The 18220-nt window shown below is 44.8% G+C and overlaps 1 protein-coding gene and 1 long non-coding RNA gene across 2 annotated transcripts in view; one reads left to right on the forward strand and one right to left on the reverse strand.

Moving 5' to 3' along the window:
- LOC118414331 (forkhead box protein I2-like) overlaps positions 1 to 1377 on the reverse strand; it is a gene marked incomplete in the record, with an annotated part of 1554 nt that extends 177 nt beyond the window's left edge. The window contains 1 exon segment of the mRNA XM_035818314.1: positions 1 to 1377. Within this exon segment, the coding sequence (XP_035674207.1) occupies positions 1 to 988 (988 nt within the window).
- Positions 1378 to 1535: 158 nt separating this feature from the next.
- On the forward strand, positions 1536 to 17524 carry LOC118414375. The gene is made up of 3 exons (XR_004830956.1): positions 1536 to 1648; positions 1804 to 1921; positions 17110 to 17524. It is a non-coding gene; the product is annotated as an uncharacterized LOC118414375 (long non-coding RNA).
- The last annotated feature ends 696 nt before the right edge of the window (positions 17525 to 18220 follow it).

Below are 18220 nucleotides of genomic sequence, written 5' to 3' on the forward strand. Positions count from 1 at the left end.
TGAAGGGATTCGTCACCGACGTGTGGTGCGAGTGTTGCCCGGAGTAGACGTCGTGGTGTCCCGACAGGGTCTGGTTGTGGGTCGAGGGAGGTCCGTGCATGGGGGCACCGCAGCTGGGCGGGTGGTGCTGTCGGCTCATGTCGCTCATCATGCCGAGGGAAGTGTGGGTCTGCCCCGCTGATGGAGGCACGTCGGCTGGAGCCAGAACGTCGCTGGCGATGGAGGGCTGCTTGGGCGTGAGCACCTGTTGTGCCGCGGCGGCGGCACTGGGGACCGGGTCGTTCTCGAGCGTGCCCGCTGGTTTGGAGGCAGGGTTGGGGACACCCGGCGGCCGGTTCTGCTGCCCTCCGGCGCCGCCGGACTGGTCCCTCCTCTTCCTCTTTCTCCTGAAGTTGCCGTTGTCGAACATCTTCTCACAGTTAGGGTCGAGGGTCCAGTAATTGCCCTTGCCTGGATCGTCCTCGTCCCTTGGCACTTTCTTGAAGCAGTCGTTCAGTGAAAGGTTGTGGCGGATAGAGTTCTGCCAGCCGGCCTTGCTCTTCTTGTAAAATGGGAAGTTGTCGGCCACGTACTGGTAGATGCCGGACAGGGTGAGCTTCTTCTCCGGGGCGGCCTGTATGGCCATGGCAATGAGAGCGGAGTAGGAGTAGGGAGGCCTGACGAGTTTGAAGAGCTCCTGTTGAGACGGCAGAGAGATCCAACTCAAGTCGGAGCTACCAAAGCCAGGCGGCGTGAGGTAGTTCCTCTGCGGCGGTGGCGGAGGCGTGTAGGAACTCGGCATGCCGTACCCCGCGTTGGAAGAAATATTCAGGTATGGATTTGTGAGTCCGTTAAACCAGTGAGAGGAGTAGGACGTCTGTGGATATTCTAGCGGGTAGCCGCTGTGCTGTGGAGCCTGGATGTTACGGGAATACATCGCCATGCTATCGACACTCGCGTATTGTTGCATGTTGTCCATGAGGTCCGGTTGCGGGCGCATCGAAGTCATTGCGAAATCTTGGAATCCCCTTGTCCAGGCGCGCTGTGACGACTCCAGAGTTGTCAAAACGGATCCTCACAATGTCCACGGCTTGTTGTGAAAGTTTTGGAGAGTTTCTTAAATCGCAATGGACGTGACTTTAGCAACAACTGTCTAGTTGTGCGGACCAGGTGCGGACCTAACAGTGAAATTGACACAATTTCACAGAAGGCCGTCGTCGGTCGAAAGTTTACTTCAGACTTGCGGCGCGCTTCAGCGTTGTCAGGTCGAACGAGGCGACCAGAGACGTCTGAGGGACAAGTCTGGCTGCGGAAGAGCGCTAAATCACGTTGTGACCGAGCTGGGGACGTACGCACACTGACTCTGCTGCCACAACACCGACACTGACGGCTGCCACACCACCGACTCCACTGTGTGAGGCGCGCAGACGCACTGTTTATTTGTTGCGTGGCTGCATTTGTCAATCAGGCCCGCCCTCCCTCTGCCCAAATGATTTCCATGGGGGCGGACCATTTCATGGTGGGCGGGATCAAGAATTAATGTTTGGACATGGTCCAGCCAAGCCTGTTATGGCCTTAATTAAGTTTACTCTTGGCTAATCCACACCCGTTTTACTGCTACCATTTCGAGCCGGGGGTCGAATTGGCCTGTCTGCTGCAGTGGTCTAAGGTGGGTCTATAAACTTCAATGGGTCTCCCCCATTCAACAGGTCTGTTTTAGCCGCATGACATTTGCATAATCAGTCCATACTGCACGCTGCCGTAACCGATGGCTTATCGAAAGGCGCATATCTTGATAAACTTTACTTTGTTTCTTGTGTACAGGTCCGACACGAGGGGGACAGGTGACCGAGACACGTTCGTCCCACTTCGTAAGTCGTCGGCGTTTCTCCGCGAATCTTGCCGAGCCAAGGGGTTGCCTATACAGCCAGCTGTAGGAAAGGTAAGTCAACTTAATCACGTGTAGACTCTGTGCCACTTTTTCTAATCCAACACTTCCTTCTACTGCCCTTGACTGGACAGGATCACGATGTTTTTCTTTGGAAATGGGTGCAACCGGAAATTTCCGCTTTGTTGTTGACAAGCCTTTAGTATTCTTGGTCGTCGCAGAACGTCGTTAATATTACAGAAGAACGAGTCTGCCTCGCCTTGGGCTAATATTTTCCCATCGGCCTCAGCTCGCGAGTGCGCGGAAAGATCGAAGGGTCGGCATCCGAGTTTTACCCCACAATTAAAGCAGATCACTTTCCGCAGGTGAGGGATAGTGTTGACCCTGGGACAATGGGCCGCTTCTGCCGAAAAGAAGGCCTCTCCACTGTAACAATTCTGGAGAACAACACTACAAACGCTGCCCGACACGGGTTTGTTTGTACTGGGGATAATCGACTAAAGATCTGGGGTAACGGCGACCTGTGATGCTGAGATTCGGTAGTGATACCTGTCGGGCCCCGACGGGGCCTCTTGTTTAGGGTGAAGCAGCCGCTGTTTTGATGTCGTTAAGATATGCGCCCATCCATGGTTGTACCACATCAAACTTTTGTCAACATTGATCAGACATTCACACTCCGAAAGGCATGCCATTTCTCGGCACGTTTCCACTGTTGTACTCCATTGTCCAACACTTCCGCTAACCAGAATGATAAGGTAGTAACAATGATACCGAATAAACTAATTGGCACATTTTCTCAGCGGCATGACCTGAAAGAGGAGTTTGAATTATCTAAATACGCGGGCTATTTTTCCAGGATTTTATCTGGCACAGATCGGACTGGTCTTGTCGGATTGGGTTTCGAGTGTCCTGTAATCGGCCTGAGGATAGCAGGACTGAGGGTATGGTTCCCAAAGGGAAAGGTATCACAAGAAAAACACAAGACAACGGTCTAGCAAGCTTCCTCGTGCAAATACAGCTTCCATTTCTCACTTCAAAGGCGCGCGCGTATCACAACACTGATCACTATGACACCCCAGGCCTGTCCACAGACGCGATGATAGTTTCAACAATCCACATGCATTCGCCTGATGAGTTTATTATATAAAAGTTGAACAATTTATACTGGGACGCTGAAATGTTAGGAAGAATGACGAAGCTGTGAGAATTATAGTTAAAGGTGGGGTATGGTGAAAAAGTCACAATTTCTAACATTTCCTCAAGATTGATTTAATAAAATGACCGATCGTCATCTCAATGTTGCCTAGGTAGGCTTTAGAGGCTTTCTTCTTTCTGGATCACTTCTTAGAAAAAACACCTCCAAATTCGTATGTAGACCCGTAAGCTTGTTTCATAACATTTACACTTTCTCTATTAGATTCTTTGGAATGGCATGTTAACATTGGAACTAATACTGCTTAATTAAGTTAAGTCATTGACATTTGGTTCATTAAATTGTAAGATGTAGTTGACAGCATTACATACACCAGACATAGCACATACGAATTTCCAAATGTGGAGTTAACAGAGTTAAAACCGATAAAACAATCACTCATTGCATTAGAATTACATTATCATTCAACAGTGATTTTGAATATGACGTTAATTTGCACGGTGTATGTTAGGGGCTGTAAGAAGAGACAGTACTAGGCAGGTCACTAGGTGGTGTGGAGAGCGCGGGGAAAACTTATCAGCAGGGTAGAAGCACGTCAAGTGCCCCTGACTAAACAGGCTTTATTTAAAACAGCGAACAATCCGAGGGGATCGGGATAGGTTACTTTGTAAAGAGGGCCTAAGCCCGCCGGCTCAAGGGGGATAGGTGGGGTTAGCCTCGTGTAGAGATAGCCACCTGTCCAGACTGCCAAATTTAGGTCGGCTGACGCGTAGGAAAGACTGACGATATGGAAACAATCCGCGGTGGAATTAGCGGTCAGCCATGTGCGAGACGAGTCGTGTTGGGGAGGATGGGTCCACTGGACTGATAGCTTTATTCATCGGAATATCCCCGTGCGTCGCCCCGAAATCATTCCCCATTTCACCTGTACCAAACAGGTGTATGGCAGGTGGATGATGTGTTTGTTTCCGTGTATTTTACCACATGATCTTGTTTTGTACTTAATCGTATATCAATGAGTGCGTCAAAAGAACAGTTTGGGGAATGGGTGTGGAAAGTTACTTGTTGGAAAGCAGGATGCAGGCACCGTGCATATTTGTAAATACCATTCATATACAGTGCCGGGTTAGCTGTTGAAGAAATAAATGGCACGGTCATAGTAACTTCCCCGTTGGATTTCTGCCGCGTTATTAAGAGTAGACTGGACGTACCTTTTTCGTTATGGCACGGATACTGTTTTACCTTGGAACTATTTTCGTTACCTCGCTGTTCTTCCGTATGGCCATTGTGCTAAGATAATGATTTGGCAAATCTATCTTTAGTTCACGGTTAAGTCAAGTAAGAAGAAATGTCTTGTTAGGCCACCGTTGTCGAACCTGGTAAGATAAGGAGACTTTGTGGTCGTTTCGTCTATTACAGCACAACAGCACATATACTGCCCCCGCTTGGAAAACTACTAGTAGCGCTGCAGTCATATATCAGGACACTGTGCCGTATTTGTAGTCAAACATAAGCCATGTTGATCCTTGTCGCCATACATCCCATAACCATGGCTCCCTCAATCTGTTAAGGCAAAGCCAGAATACTTGCCCGTAAGCTATAACGTTTCCGTACAAAGTTAACCCAAACGTTAATTGTCACGGGCGCCGTGGATGGCGTTCACCTACTTGTCGACCCATACTCCAGGCAGAACAGGGGATCGCTCCTCCACTTCGGTGAGAATTCTCTCCATAGTTTTTCCCGAGTGTATCTCTCCTCCCTTATCTGGCGCGGCACGTATCCCTACAATTGTCAGCATCAAAGGAGCTAGGCCCCATGGCTTTGGAAGTCGGCGATTTGGCTGGTTCCGTATCAAAATATGATCTTGCTGGCTCGGGAGGGGTTAGACTAAGCCCATTTCTTTCATTACGGGATTTCGGGCTTCCCGTTCGCATTCAGAAGGACTTTGCTGCAAAGAGGCCAAAAATTTCCTCCGGGGCACAGTCGCTATCACTGCAATGACTTCAGGATTTCATCCGCACTTCTTCTTCCCCGTGTTACTGGTGACAGAGGGGGAGGAAATACGTTTCTTATCTTGTAGGTAGGCTGTTAGATAGTATTGTTCAGTCGTTATTTGATAATGAGGAAGCTTGAGAAAGACATCCGGTCAGGAAGCCTTGTCCCTAGCTTTTTTTTACCAGATTTGATTCGGATAATATGAGTGGAAAGGATCCATACGTTTCTGCACGAAAGAGTTTGGACTGATTCATGATTGTGACCAAATAAGTCTTCAGACAGATATACAGATATACATATATATACGTACAGTTAATTCGAATCAGGACTACACAGGTTATGGTACATGACCGACCGCTTGTTGCTTTGCCGCTTGTGGCCGCATTGTTTTTTCAAAACTGTTGCTGCAGAATTGTGTTATATATCTTTGCTTCGTATTCATTAAAACATCAAATTCTCCATGCTCTTTATTACTAAAAAGACTAAGGGAAAGTTATCTGGACACATTTCATTCCGCTTATCGTCCATTGCTTAATAATTCGTGAAATTTACCTCTGTGGACACGCTATTTGCATGTTATTTCTGTCCCCTAATTGCGCGCTATGCAAATCTATATCTTACATTTACATTTAGCTCGACGTCGACAGCAACAGATTTTATCCATCTTTTTTTTTCTACATACTTTAACACTGAAACGGACCGTATGCACTAACTGGGCCTTTTCACAACAAACCGATGATAAAGGCACACGGAACAAAATCACTGCTATGATTTTTCACAACTCGATTCAGTTCAAATGCATGTACCAGTAATCTTCTCCTGGTCTTGTATGGTCCCATTTACGTTATCGATAAGAACGGGTAGACTAGACAGAGTAGGTGTGTACACCAAGATGACCCAGTCTTGATAATTTCACCAATTTGTCGGATGAGTGTGTCCGTTCAGAAGAGATACACCCCAGCGTCGCGTGGAGCTCGTATTTTGCCATCAACAGAAATTATGCATTTAGAGGGGATATTTTTTGTTTAAATCGTTTTGTACCAAATTACCAGTTACACGCAGGCAGTGTATTGCTTATGCAAGCTAGATACTCGTAGTAACATGGACATTTTTGCCCCTGATATCTCGGGAAAATAATGAAGTCAGTTAAACAACAAACAACTATAGCAAAGGCCGGAAGCGTAGATGTTATTCTAACGCCCAGTCTCAGGAGTTACTAGTACTTTACGGCACGCTTTTCGGTAGATACATGTATTTATAAATGCCTGGTTCCGTGAGCATCTCTGGTGCCTGTGTTCCGCCGCACATTGGCAATGTTAGGTCTTTCGACAGCGTCTCTTGGGCCGAGCACTGCATTGAGGCAGGTAATAATTATATTACATTTTCAATATCACAAAGAAACGAGAAGAAGCCGAATGTACGCAGCAGATTACGATTCTTGAGTAGTGTAGATTCATTGTATCATTATATCATGTTGTATCATTTATTGTGACCTGTACTGAACCCAGTGGGTATGTATGTACAATAAAGGTCTTCATTCATTCATTATAAGCCGTTAAGATAAATTCTGTCGCTGTGATTTTATGGCATCGACCTTGTTTCAGTCTGAACAAATGCGGTAGACGCCTGACATCTACGTTGAAGAAAGTTAACAAACAAACAAACAGTATAGTACTCACTGGCGACAGAAAGTGACACGGATGATTGTTGTAATGACATTTTATTCAACATTGTATAAGACTGGAAAAAGTGACATTGCACGCAAATTATGGAACTATTTTTAACAGTGTGGCTGATTTCAACTTATCTTAACAAAATCACTGATTGCAACTGCTGATTGCTGCATTTACTTGAGTAAAATTCTCCATTCTTATAACGTAAAAATTCCAGTTTGCATTTGTTTTGTGATTAATTTGCCATTTTGGAAGAAAAAAATGCGGGTTCGCTCTACAATTGTATTGTTTTAGCCTGCGTCTGATCCATCCATCATGCGAACTTTCAGAAAGGTGACAAGCCGACGACTGATAATGTAGTTACCATACATGACAGGACAGCAAAATGTGCGTTTATAGACATGCATCTTTCGATGTGCCAAGATTGAATTGAGTCGTGAAGTTTTGGTATATTCATGGACTGGTGCTTAGGCGCCGCGAATTTCGTACATACCCAAACAGCCAACACTTGGCCTTCGTTCAAAAGTTCCACCATACTTGTGTCTATACTTCGCGAATGTAGCCAGGTCGCAACTTAGGTCGTTTCTGCGTCAGGGCTCCAGGTGTCTTGTAGAGTTTAGATCGTCCCGCAGTTGTTTCCAACCTGTTGTGTGACACGTCCAGATTAGTCTCACCATGTACCTTAATCCACTATCATAGACACGTAGTACGCAAACGTCCAGACAACAAGTCGTTGTTAAGACGACTTGAGATGAGAACATGTTACAGGTAGATTCTTGAGTCCGTGTAGATTAAGTGGCAAGCTCATGTCACCATAACCCAGATACCTTTTCCCGGCTCAAAGGCATGGCACCATTGACTAAACGCACAGAGTATCTAATTAATGCGTCATGGACTGTCCAAATCCTAATATCACTTCGCTAATAATTATCATCTTTCACCTTATCCTCAATTGTTTAATGTTCCAAATTTGAAGCAGCCGTATCTTGGTTTTAATTGAGTTCTAAAATGATAAACGTCGTCGGAGATGACCTAAGCAATGTTGTAGATTTCCTCTGATAAGAACGTACAGACTTTACATGATGTCTTTGATATTCACCGTCTCGCGTGCTTCCCGCCGTGACGGGAGGTCGTCCCTCGGCAGAAGTACCGTTCTGTCCCGTACACTGGGGCCGTCTGGCTGCGGTCCGGTCCGTGCCACACCGCGGGTCCGGCCTGGTGAGGGGCGTGTGAGCAGCCATGCCTGCGGCGGTGGCCAGCACGCTTCCGACCCCGTGGATTATCTCGTCAGCTCACCTGGCCCACCGGTGACCGGGAGATGACCCTGCGGCAGATGGACAACCGGCAGTGGCGCAGAAACGTCCACCAGGACGGCTACCTCGCTGCTCCGCGCTGCGATCCGAAATTTGACAGATGTCTCAATGAATTTCATAGACAAAAAACGACAGTTTTTACGGTTTTTTGTGTTTCGCTCTCTTTTCAAACATACCACATAATATTCTAATTATGAAATCAAGGGTTACACAAATCCAATCTAGGTCGCAGCGAGGTCGCAATGCCATCGCCATCTGGTGGAATGGGGTCCTAAATATAAAATAGATCTTATACATCTCATTGATGCGCCCTAATGCCACAAAAAGTATATTTAACGATATTGTATATACCATGTCTAGTTATATTAAAATGTATTCGTCAGTAATACGCTTTCTAGCAGTAACATTGATACAAAACAAAACTGCAATGGTATCAAAAAATAAATGACAATCTTACAAAATTGTCATCGTACATCTTTACAGCCCAACACAGCAATTGATGAAAAATTGTTGGTACTGTCACTAAAATAAATGACATAGAATCATTTGACATCCCCTAAGGTACTCCTGCCTTAAATATATAACCAACACTAAAAGATGCTATAGATTGGTTTCAACAACTAGTCCCATGCTACCAATGGAATGAGCTGATTCAAATTGAAATATATCAACTCCAAGTATATGTAGTGCACAACGTTTAAGTTCCCAGTGGATCTAGCCATGTTTGGTTTTAATGTTACCCAGACAAAAGTGACTGATATCACAGACGGATTTGGAAACATGTTAAATCCAACCGTGTCGCGTTCACCAGGTCTATACTATGGGTCATCATGATTAGAGTCCTTTGTCAGTGTGATATGCTTAAAATGTCTTCTAACAATCGAGGAACAAAATGTCTCCATTTTTATCATATCCCTCAATTTGTTTTCTTTTCAGAGAAGTATTTAACCTTGGTTGCCTGATCCATCGCCTTCAGCGGCGCCCCCCGACCCCGGACAGTGTTGTGTTAATCCGATTGTTATCATGTCATCGCCTGCCAGGTGTCCTTGTCTGTCGTGGCCGATAGGAACCCTCGCTTCTTGCCCGAGACTCACTCCTACCCTAATCGCGTCAGTCAAATCTTTTCGGTTTTGTAGTTTTAAAGATAAACATTTAAAAAACAATATCACGATTTACTAGTATCTCATGTCTTACAGTTTCATCTAACTGTGTGTCAGTGCTAAATTTTCATGTGACGAATTCTGGAATCTTTAACCTCTTGGGTCAGACACTACCGGTTAGATTCCTGAAACTGTCGCACGGAAACGGACAAAGTCTGACGAGAGCGGTCAAGGGCGAATATTAATCTTTGGCCCCGTACTGTAGGTCGCTGTGGTGCACGAAATAAGACTTTTAGATGGCGGAATCACTGTGCGTAAAGATCTCTATACCCTTCCCAGACAGGGTGCTGGCGGCACAAACTCGCTGTGCTGCGGTTTCAAGTTAACATACTACGATATTGACACATCTTCAAGTATACCCGTTTTATCTTGATTACTTTATGTACAAACGCAGTTCTTCAACGCAAGGTACGTCTGGCTGTTGCTGCAACAAAATCAAATGACAAACCACGTTATCATTTATCAGACCTGGCCAAGTTGTTGCCGTCAAGTCTATCATTTTGCTGCATGATATGGTGGTATAGCCTGGGTACCATAATATGGTGGTATAGCCTGAGTACCACCCGGGTAGTAGTTAGCTCCTATGTTCGTTTCTGCTACAGAGAGGCGACTGTATATACTGTATAATAAACGTCGGAGCGAACTACTATCTGGATGGTACCCAGGCTAATGGTGACAGTAAGACAAAACCAATTCAAATTACCAATAAAAATTACAGAATAGTTGATCTTACATTGTAATATGAATGAAATGTCCATTTGAGAATCACTGATACTTTATCACATGGGCCGTTAATTTGTAGTCATATGTCATTCATTGCCTTTTGCCAATTTTCATCAGCAATATTTTCACTTTTGAATGGTATAGATCGGTTAATCTTAGGCCTAGCTAAGACACAACCAACAAATTTATATTCCTTCATAGGCAGGGCGGTATGACCACTCTACAATTGAGGCTCAGGTCCCAATTGGAAAAGGGGGCCCTGCCGGGCAGTTCACGGACTGTTTCTTGGCCCCTACGTGGCCCCGTGGGACACTTTGCGGCCCGGTCGGGCATCGGGTTGAACTTAAGTCGGACTTAAGATGAACCCGGGACCCGGTAACAAATAGACGCCTTGACCTACCCTTGGGGAACGCTGTAGACAGTCCATCGGGACAAATTTGCGGCTTCGGAGCCCGCCCAGGGCTGCATCCCTGACGGGCACCGTTGCAATTGGGACCTAGCCCAAAGCAGGGGACACCGGAAGATGATAACGTTACATTTCCAGCCGCAGTCAGAGGTGACGGTTGTGATCCCACCTGCGGAAATGATGGATTCATCATGACATGGAATCTTGTGCTTTAAACAGTCCGGCTGGTCCGGCCCGCTGACTGGACTGTCTCACCCTGGCAGGTCGGAATGACCAGTCCGGCTCGGCAGGGATGTCCAGAGGCGTCCGAAGTCCGTGACCCACCTGCTGAATCAGAAAACCGCCCTGATCCCCCCAGAGTGAGCGATGGTTACTGCGGCGGCTTTCTGCGCCATCCAGTAGGAAATGGTCGTGTGGTGGCTGTTTCCAAGGCCGACAGGAACGAAGCCGAACTAATGTATCAGAGTAGTTTAAGAATCCATGTTTTAAATTAGTGTTCTAAGTCATCTCAATGTCGCCATCTGTATCTGTATCTGTATCTATATAGCCGGTATAACCGCCCTTCGGCGTAACACACCAGCTTCGCAGGCACGCGGTGCAGCAGCAGCTGGTTCTGTATCTGTATCTGGCCATGTATACGTTATTACGACCTTTGTATCTGTATGCCTGTACTTAGACCGATAGGGCATGAATGTACAATATAAAAGGCAATCATCATCATCCTGATATCGAAACGCCTCCTATTGCGCTCTGGTCAGCGCCTGTATTACAAATCATTGCCTTACATTTACGACAGTGCACGATTTAGAATATCAAACTAAAATCCAGCCACGGTATATTTACCTCAATTCTATGTCTATAATCTGTAAAGATTGTGTTACTTTTTTTGGGTTAGAATCTGCCGTCACTGTCGTTAGGAATAAAAGGAAATAGTTTGCGAAATCATCGGCACTGCGGGATATGTCGAGTAGCGTTAAAATGGACCTTTTGGAGAAATCATTGATGCTGGCTCTGCAACTCTGCTTACAATGGATTGGTTTTAATATGGAATAATGCGCACAACAGTTGCCACTCAATGGCCCTAAGGCCCTGTCCTATAAAAAAATCTATTTCAGCCACAGCAACCTGATACTTTAGGACAACATTTCAGTGCAACTTTTGTTCATCGGTTTATTGTCACGTTCATAAGGCTGATACATCAAGCGACAACTCAATGATAGTACATACGAGGGTAAGCTAGAACAGGTACAGATCTTGAGTTTCTGTTTTCGGATGAACATCACATAAACGTTGTACAGAACTATTCTTTGGACAATTTTTCTCGTCAATCTTGTGCCGTAAGTCACCACATCAGAATGAAAGACAAATCTCTCAACAACACTAACCAGCAATCTTCACGGTACAATAGCGGTCAGTCCGGGAATCCTCTAAATGTAATCACCGGAGCTTGTTTTCCTTGCAACAAAGTCGTGCGGCACCTGACACAACGTCAACGCATGGACTGGTATTCATAGCCTGGGTACCAAACTATTAACTACCGGGGTCCTGGCACTCGCTACCCTGATTTTTAGTTCAGAGACCGTCTCTGTCCTTTAAAAATAGCCAACCAAAGATCCAACATTCTTGTCCAGTCCCTTAATGTTAATAATTCCAACTTACTATAAATCTTTACTCACAGTGACAGTCAGTGTGCGCATATCTTGATCACTGAAAATGGTTGAGTGGTAATGTCTGTAAATACCTCTATATAAGAGCTGTGTTAGTTTGGTGGACGTTCCTACTACGCGCAAACATGTACCACTTCATGTTAGACGTGATCACTCAGCACTGGGCCATTGTCACAGGTTCCCTGATCACTCCCAGTTCAGCCTCGCATCCCACTTCATTCAAACTAAACGCGTTTTGTATTTTATTTTCCAGTGCGGTAAATTGACTCTCAGCCAAAGGTATTATTTGTAAGGAGTGTTCCTATTGCTCAAACAGATTCTGCTCGTGATGATTTGTTGTTTAACTTTGTATGTATACTGCAGTAGCGCTTTTAGAACGCTTTCCATCGCTGCTCTCCGAACTTGTCTCCGCCCCTCTCTTCCCACTCCCTATTTTACATACCCTGCTCATACCTTCAAGTCTTCTCCTAACGCTTGTTCTATCATAGAAGGCAGAAAAGATTGATTATACCATCTGCACATTCTTTTTTTGTACAGTATACAGTTCAGACAGGTTCTACAAAGACGGTACGACCATACACGCCTCCTCAGCGCGCCAGGCCGCCCGCCCGTTCTCCCCCTGTCTGTCTGCCGGACCTTCTGACACCATCGCGCTTTCTTTGATTGGAAATCGCGAGCCGATGAAACAAATGCCCGCAGGAAATTTCTCCCCAAGTTGCACAACTAATGAATTCGGGCAGCGTGGCCAGCTGTTGTTCCTAGACTCCGGACCTCACACGTAAACACCTGACACAAAGCATGTCCGTGCCTCCATACTGCTAGCATGAAAAGTTCCCCACAGTCAACACGATCCCAGGCCATTCAGTACATATGGGGAGCGTGGTGTATAGACGGGCGCCAACATTGAGACAAATACGCTTATTTATGGTAAACATCGATCCAGTTCTGTGTACAAGACCTCGACCCATTCTCCATTTTAAGAGAAATTATTTTTATGAAAACATCTGATAAAATCTGTGGTAAACATCATTAGTGTTAAACACTTGCATGTGGTAAGCGTTGACACGAAACTGTTTATGTACTACGATGAACATGACATAAACCAAGGATATACAAAGAGTCACTTTATTTTCACCCAGTTGCTGTACTGCATACAATGCTGTTCTCATTTTCTGATCGCTCAACGAATTTCACGATTTTTGTGTTATCTTTTCAGTCATACTATAACAGTTTGCATTTGCATGATATTACAATTATGAAATCAAGGGTTATACGAATCGAACCTACTCTCCAAGCAGAGGTTGAGTCACGAAGATATAGTAGTAGTCGGGAAATTTGCCGGCGGACCAGTAAATTTCCTGACTATTACTAACGTTATATATCTTCGCGACTCATCCTCTGCTTGGAGAGTAAATCGAACCTAGGTCACAGCGAGCTCGCAGAGCGATCGCCGTCAAATGGAATGGGGCCAAGCGACATCAACTTTGTTGAGAGCGTTGAGTCTATCTTATAATATCATCAAACTGCGTAGAGTGCCTGTAACAATTGTATCTAAAGATTGATCCCACTGCTACATCATCGACATCCGTAAAAGTGTGATCGGACATGAATGTGCATTGGTTAGCGTGAAATTAGGGGGCAGGTAAGACGAAGAACATTCTTGCTTCACCCAACAAGAAATAATGGATACGACATTGCACACAATATAGATCCCCCCCCCCCCCCCCCCATAAACTACAAGAGTGTTAGAATGAGCTTCCTTGGCACTTTCTGACCGTGTTTTAGGTATTGGCTGAAAGTTTTGAAAATTTGAAGTCTTGAGACGCATACATGACCGCAACCTTTTCATACCTTCAAGTATTCTTTAGAACGAAGATGCTAATGTTTTGCTACAGATGGAGGACTTAAATTTCCACAATCTTCATCTTCACTAATCCACGGCCATATATTAATGTGATATTTTATCAATGTAGTCTGATCAACCCGTCCACATGCCATTTCCAACGTGCTGTATTCCCTCGGTTGCAATCTCTACCATACCCGGCATACTTACCGTTGTGATGCAGGTCTTGTTTATACCAACCAGCTCTGTCAAATACCGCCGTCTGCCAATTTCCTCTTTAACCGCTGCAATATTTGCTGGGACTGGGAGTAGTGTTTGCTGAAGTATCCTCCATGCGCTTATGCAAACATGGACGCATGTAGTGCTCGTTATAAAAATAAATCTTGTGGATGTCATGGCGTATATCAACATGTAAACATCTCTGTTGGAGTGGATGTCATCGCGCACAACATTGCTGGCGCTTCAAACATTTGTCTCGCAATGTGGTCATACCGTAGAATTTTGATGAACATTTGTGCGATGACGTTTGGATATTTGTGCACTAGCTGCAGTGGTGTAAAGGAAAGGTCAAATTGCCATGCGGAAAGAAAGGACGATAGGGGTTTTTGCTCTGGGAGGAAAATTACCCGAGCTAGAAAGTAAAGTCAGGAAAAGGGCCAGAAAAAAAGGTCAGGGTTATCTTCATATTCACAAATTGCTACGCTGGATAACAATGTTTTGCAATGGTAGCAACACAACTATCATTACGGAATGTTAAAAGATGATAGATATGTTGAACATTTGACGGCCCGGATACTTCTACCAGTGTATGTGTACTTAGCATAGATAAGCTTTATCGTGACCTTGGGTATAAATCATTTTAGAAATTAATGTTGCTTGTGTAATATTGATATAGCGTTGTCCACGTTAGAAGTGTAACTTTAGGAATCAGCCTGAGACCAGTGTAGAGGCTAGTAGTGCCTCAGGCGGTCGGGAGGACGTTATGTTGTAGCCTAGGTGTACATATACCGGCCTCAGGACTCAGCACTTCATGTCTTTAATTGGAAGTAGCACCGAGTGTGTACGTTGTTGATATGGTAAAATTCTTGTCGTGATTTGGTGGCACTTTCCGCAGCACTCCACACAGCTAAACTCGTTGTATCAACATGGGGAGCTGTCAACGTGCCCCGTTATACCCCGTGTTTGTAGGAAGTGGCTCTTTGTGTCCGTTGTAACGAGATGGGAAGTCTTCAGGGGAAGCCCAAACAGATATCAAGTCAGGCGTTGATGTCAGAAAATTCCGAGCTGAGGATCTCCAAACGCCGACTAGAGACAGAAGCGCGCACGTACTGATATTTGACAGTGATGCGTCAATCAGTTTAGCGGCATCATCGTGTGGTCCGCGTATGCATAATGCGCAACTGTGTACTTTTCCATTTCTATGTCATTCTAACCGCCAGATCCCCGCATGCCGCACATATATGATCGCGATGAACTATGATTTTCTCATGGAAGAAGCTTTCAAAAAGTCGGCGACCATACCCTCTGATAAAATAAATTATGGCTGTTGTTGTGTGCTGCCCACTTGATGGCTTGTTGCCACACAACGGCAGGCTTCCGTGTCTGTTACTGAGAATGTTTATCCATATTTACTGCAAAGTCTACAGACCTGTGCGAAGGGCAACTCGTTTCTTCCCTGTCTTAACCACGGGTTAAACGGTTGTGTGCACCGATCTTGCTAAATCTGTAGGTCCCAGCGCTCAAGAGGCCACTTTCTGCCTCCTAGCCAAGGTGGGTGTGCTTGTTCCACATTCCGTAGCCATCACGCAAGCTACACATTCTGTCTAGGAACTGAACAATGTTGTAGCTGTAAAATGGTGCTGTTGACTTTCACTTGGTGTTAGTATATAGGTAACAGCATTCATATGGATACAGCAGGCGACAGCTATCTCGTGCTAACTTTCCGCAGATAGTGCGCAGTTGCCTGATTGTTTCTGTGGGAATGACTGTTGCAAAAGATGTTAAGAGCTGTAGCGTTAGTGACGACAGCCACTTTCCAACTGGCTCTATAGATCTACAAATCAAAGCTTGGTGTGGCAATGGAGATCCTAATGGACGTATAAAAATTCACCGTTCTAACTGACTTGTTTTACGCTGTACATCTTTAAACCGCGGTTATATAGCAGTGTTAATATTGAGGTCTCAATATTGCAATACGGATGATAAGAAGTTGTTCCGGAAACAAGTAAAGCCGTGGGTACCCAAAGAAAACCAAAGTTCGAGCTTCGCTTGGATACTGGAACATCATGACGAAAAGACACAGACCTCGTATTCTTAACATTTTACTTGTGGAAATGACTGCAAATAACAGTCCGCATGTCTGGAGCATCTGACATGTACATCAAGAGAAGGTACTTCGTGGCAACCCCACCTTCCCCGAAAATGTACGATTGCCTAGCAAACAATTCGAACATCGTACTGGAAGAGAATGACTTAAAGGTTTCCAGCAGTTCCAGTAGCTTGGACTAAAGTCATTAAAAGTACATCGCCATGTTACGGAATATGTGTGTCGCCTTGCCGCTATAAAGTTCGTTGACTTGGACAGCTCAAACGGGGACATTTGGTTCCTTTGATGTGGGGCTTGTCAGCCCTGGCCCGAACCTGAGAAGCGGTTGCGGAAATGAGGGCTACGCCAGATCGTGGGACCCGAAACTTACACCATGTTTGTTCGTTCTCTGGAGGGAGGAGCGAGTCAGGGTCCGCTGCACGGGAGGTCCTTAAAAATCTCATATTAACTGCTGCAGCTTATCTGCATCTCTACATAGTCGATAACTTGCTTTACTACATTCGCTTCATGAAGACCCGTTATGATATCTTTAATGCGAATCACCTGATACATCTAATTAAGAGGATTAGTGCTGTGAGGTGTGATATTGAGACATGTTCTCCTGTACACCTGCACCTTTAAACCTTCCGGTGCACAGCCGGCGTGCACGTCTGTCTGTCGTCACCCCGGCCCAGCGTACATGTCCTATGTTGAGTCATGTTAGAAAGAGTGGCACCGTCTCAATACTAAATTTGGAATGCAAGTTACCCACGCTTATGAAATCAATTATACATGAGTGTATGTGTATGCGCTTTTATAATCTTTTAATAAAAGCTCATCAGTCAGTTGTCAATGTTTTATTTACGTCCATAATTTGTGAGATCGCTTGTTGAGTTTGCCAGTCATCACTCAGTGCGATTTTTGTATTACAACAGATAACATCTTAGCTATTTCATCTTGAAGTGACGTCTATATGATTGATTTCCTTTCATTATGTTTTGCAGGTTGCAGCCACCAGAGTGAGTGGGGGAAAGATCATTGGCCATGTCGAAGCTAGAAGACACCATTGAGTTTATCGGTCATGTCGACTTGCACTTAAGTAAGTAATGGTGCATCCGAATATTGTTACGTTGAAGATACCTTTGGCTGTAAATGAAGTCAGGGGTTTACACGATTGCCTTTTATTTCTTCCAATGATTTGCGTCTAAAATACACTAGGGAAAAGATGGATCGGAAGTTCCGAGTTCTATTCCCAATCGGTAGAGTACATTAAGCGAGACCAATCCATTTGTTTTCATGATCCCCTTTCATACGCCGTCTTGTTGGTGTATTGTGATTTGGAGTAGTGTACGTTTACATCTGTGGTCAGCTGCTTTGTTATCAGCTTGTGTTTTCGGCGAAATAAAGGATATACGTTTACACGTTCTCTGACTTTTCTGTATCAAATTTGAAAGCATCTATTTAACCTCATATTCATTAATTGAAATCCAGCTGCCTTCGATTTGGGCATCGACCAAGTCGTAAGCTACTGAGCTTACTGCAAGTCCACCTTATCATTTTGGAAGCTCCGGGGAATTTCAATTTAGACATGGTTCGCTATTAAAATCACTATCTATGCATTGGCGCCAGCCCTGAACGCTTTAACCGCCGAATGATTAAACGTTACAGTGCTGGTTTGTAATTCAGTTTATCGGTATGGAACTATTCGTTGTAAAACGACAGTACTAGTTCTCTTCGTCCTACACGTCATCCATGTCCTTTGTATGTACAAACTTTCTGTGTATGCCTAAAAAAACGCATCAATAGTTCAGTGAATAAAAAGCTTACGTTTTCTGTGTGCTCAAGGTTTTCTGGGTATGACAAGAGTCTACATTTTTACTTACCTCTTGGACAGCCATAGAAGATATTTACTTTGTATTTGATGATGCAGAGATTGTAACTTGTCAAAGTCAACTTTTTCATTGTTTTGGTGATGGCTAAGCTCAAGGATCCCAATGTCCGGGTTGGTCTTCGAAATGAAAATGAAACCATACTACATGACATAGCGGTTTCACATGGCGCAGCTACCGGACATCATCGTGGATATGTAGAATTATCTTAGGCTGAGGGAAGACA

The sequence above is a fragment of the Branchiostoma floridae genome, chromosome 4 (genome assembly GCF_000003815.2).
Source record: "Branchiostoma floridae strain S238N-H82 chromosome 4, Bfl_VNyyK, whole genome shotgun sequence".
NCBI classification, from domain to species: domain Eukaryota; kingdom Metazoa; phylum Chordata; class Leptocardii; order Amphioxiformes; family Branchiostomatidae; genus Branchiostoma; species Branchiostoma floridae.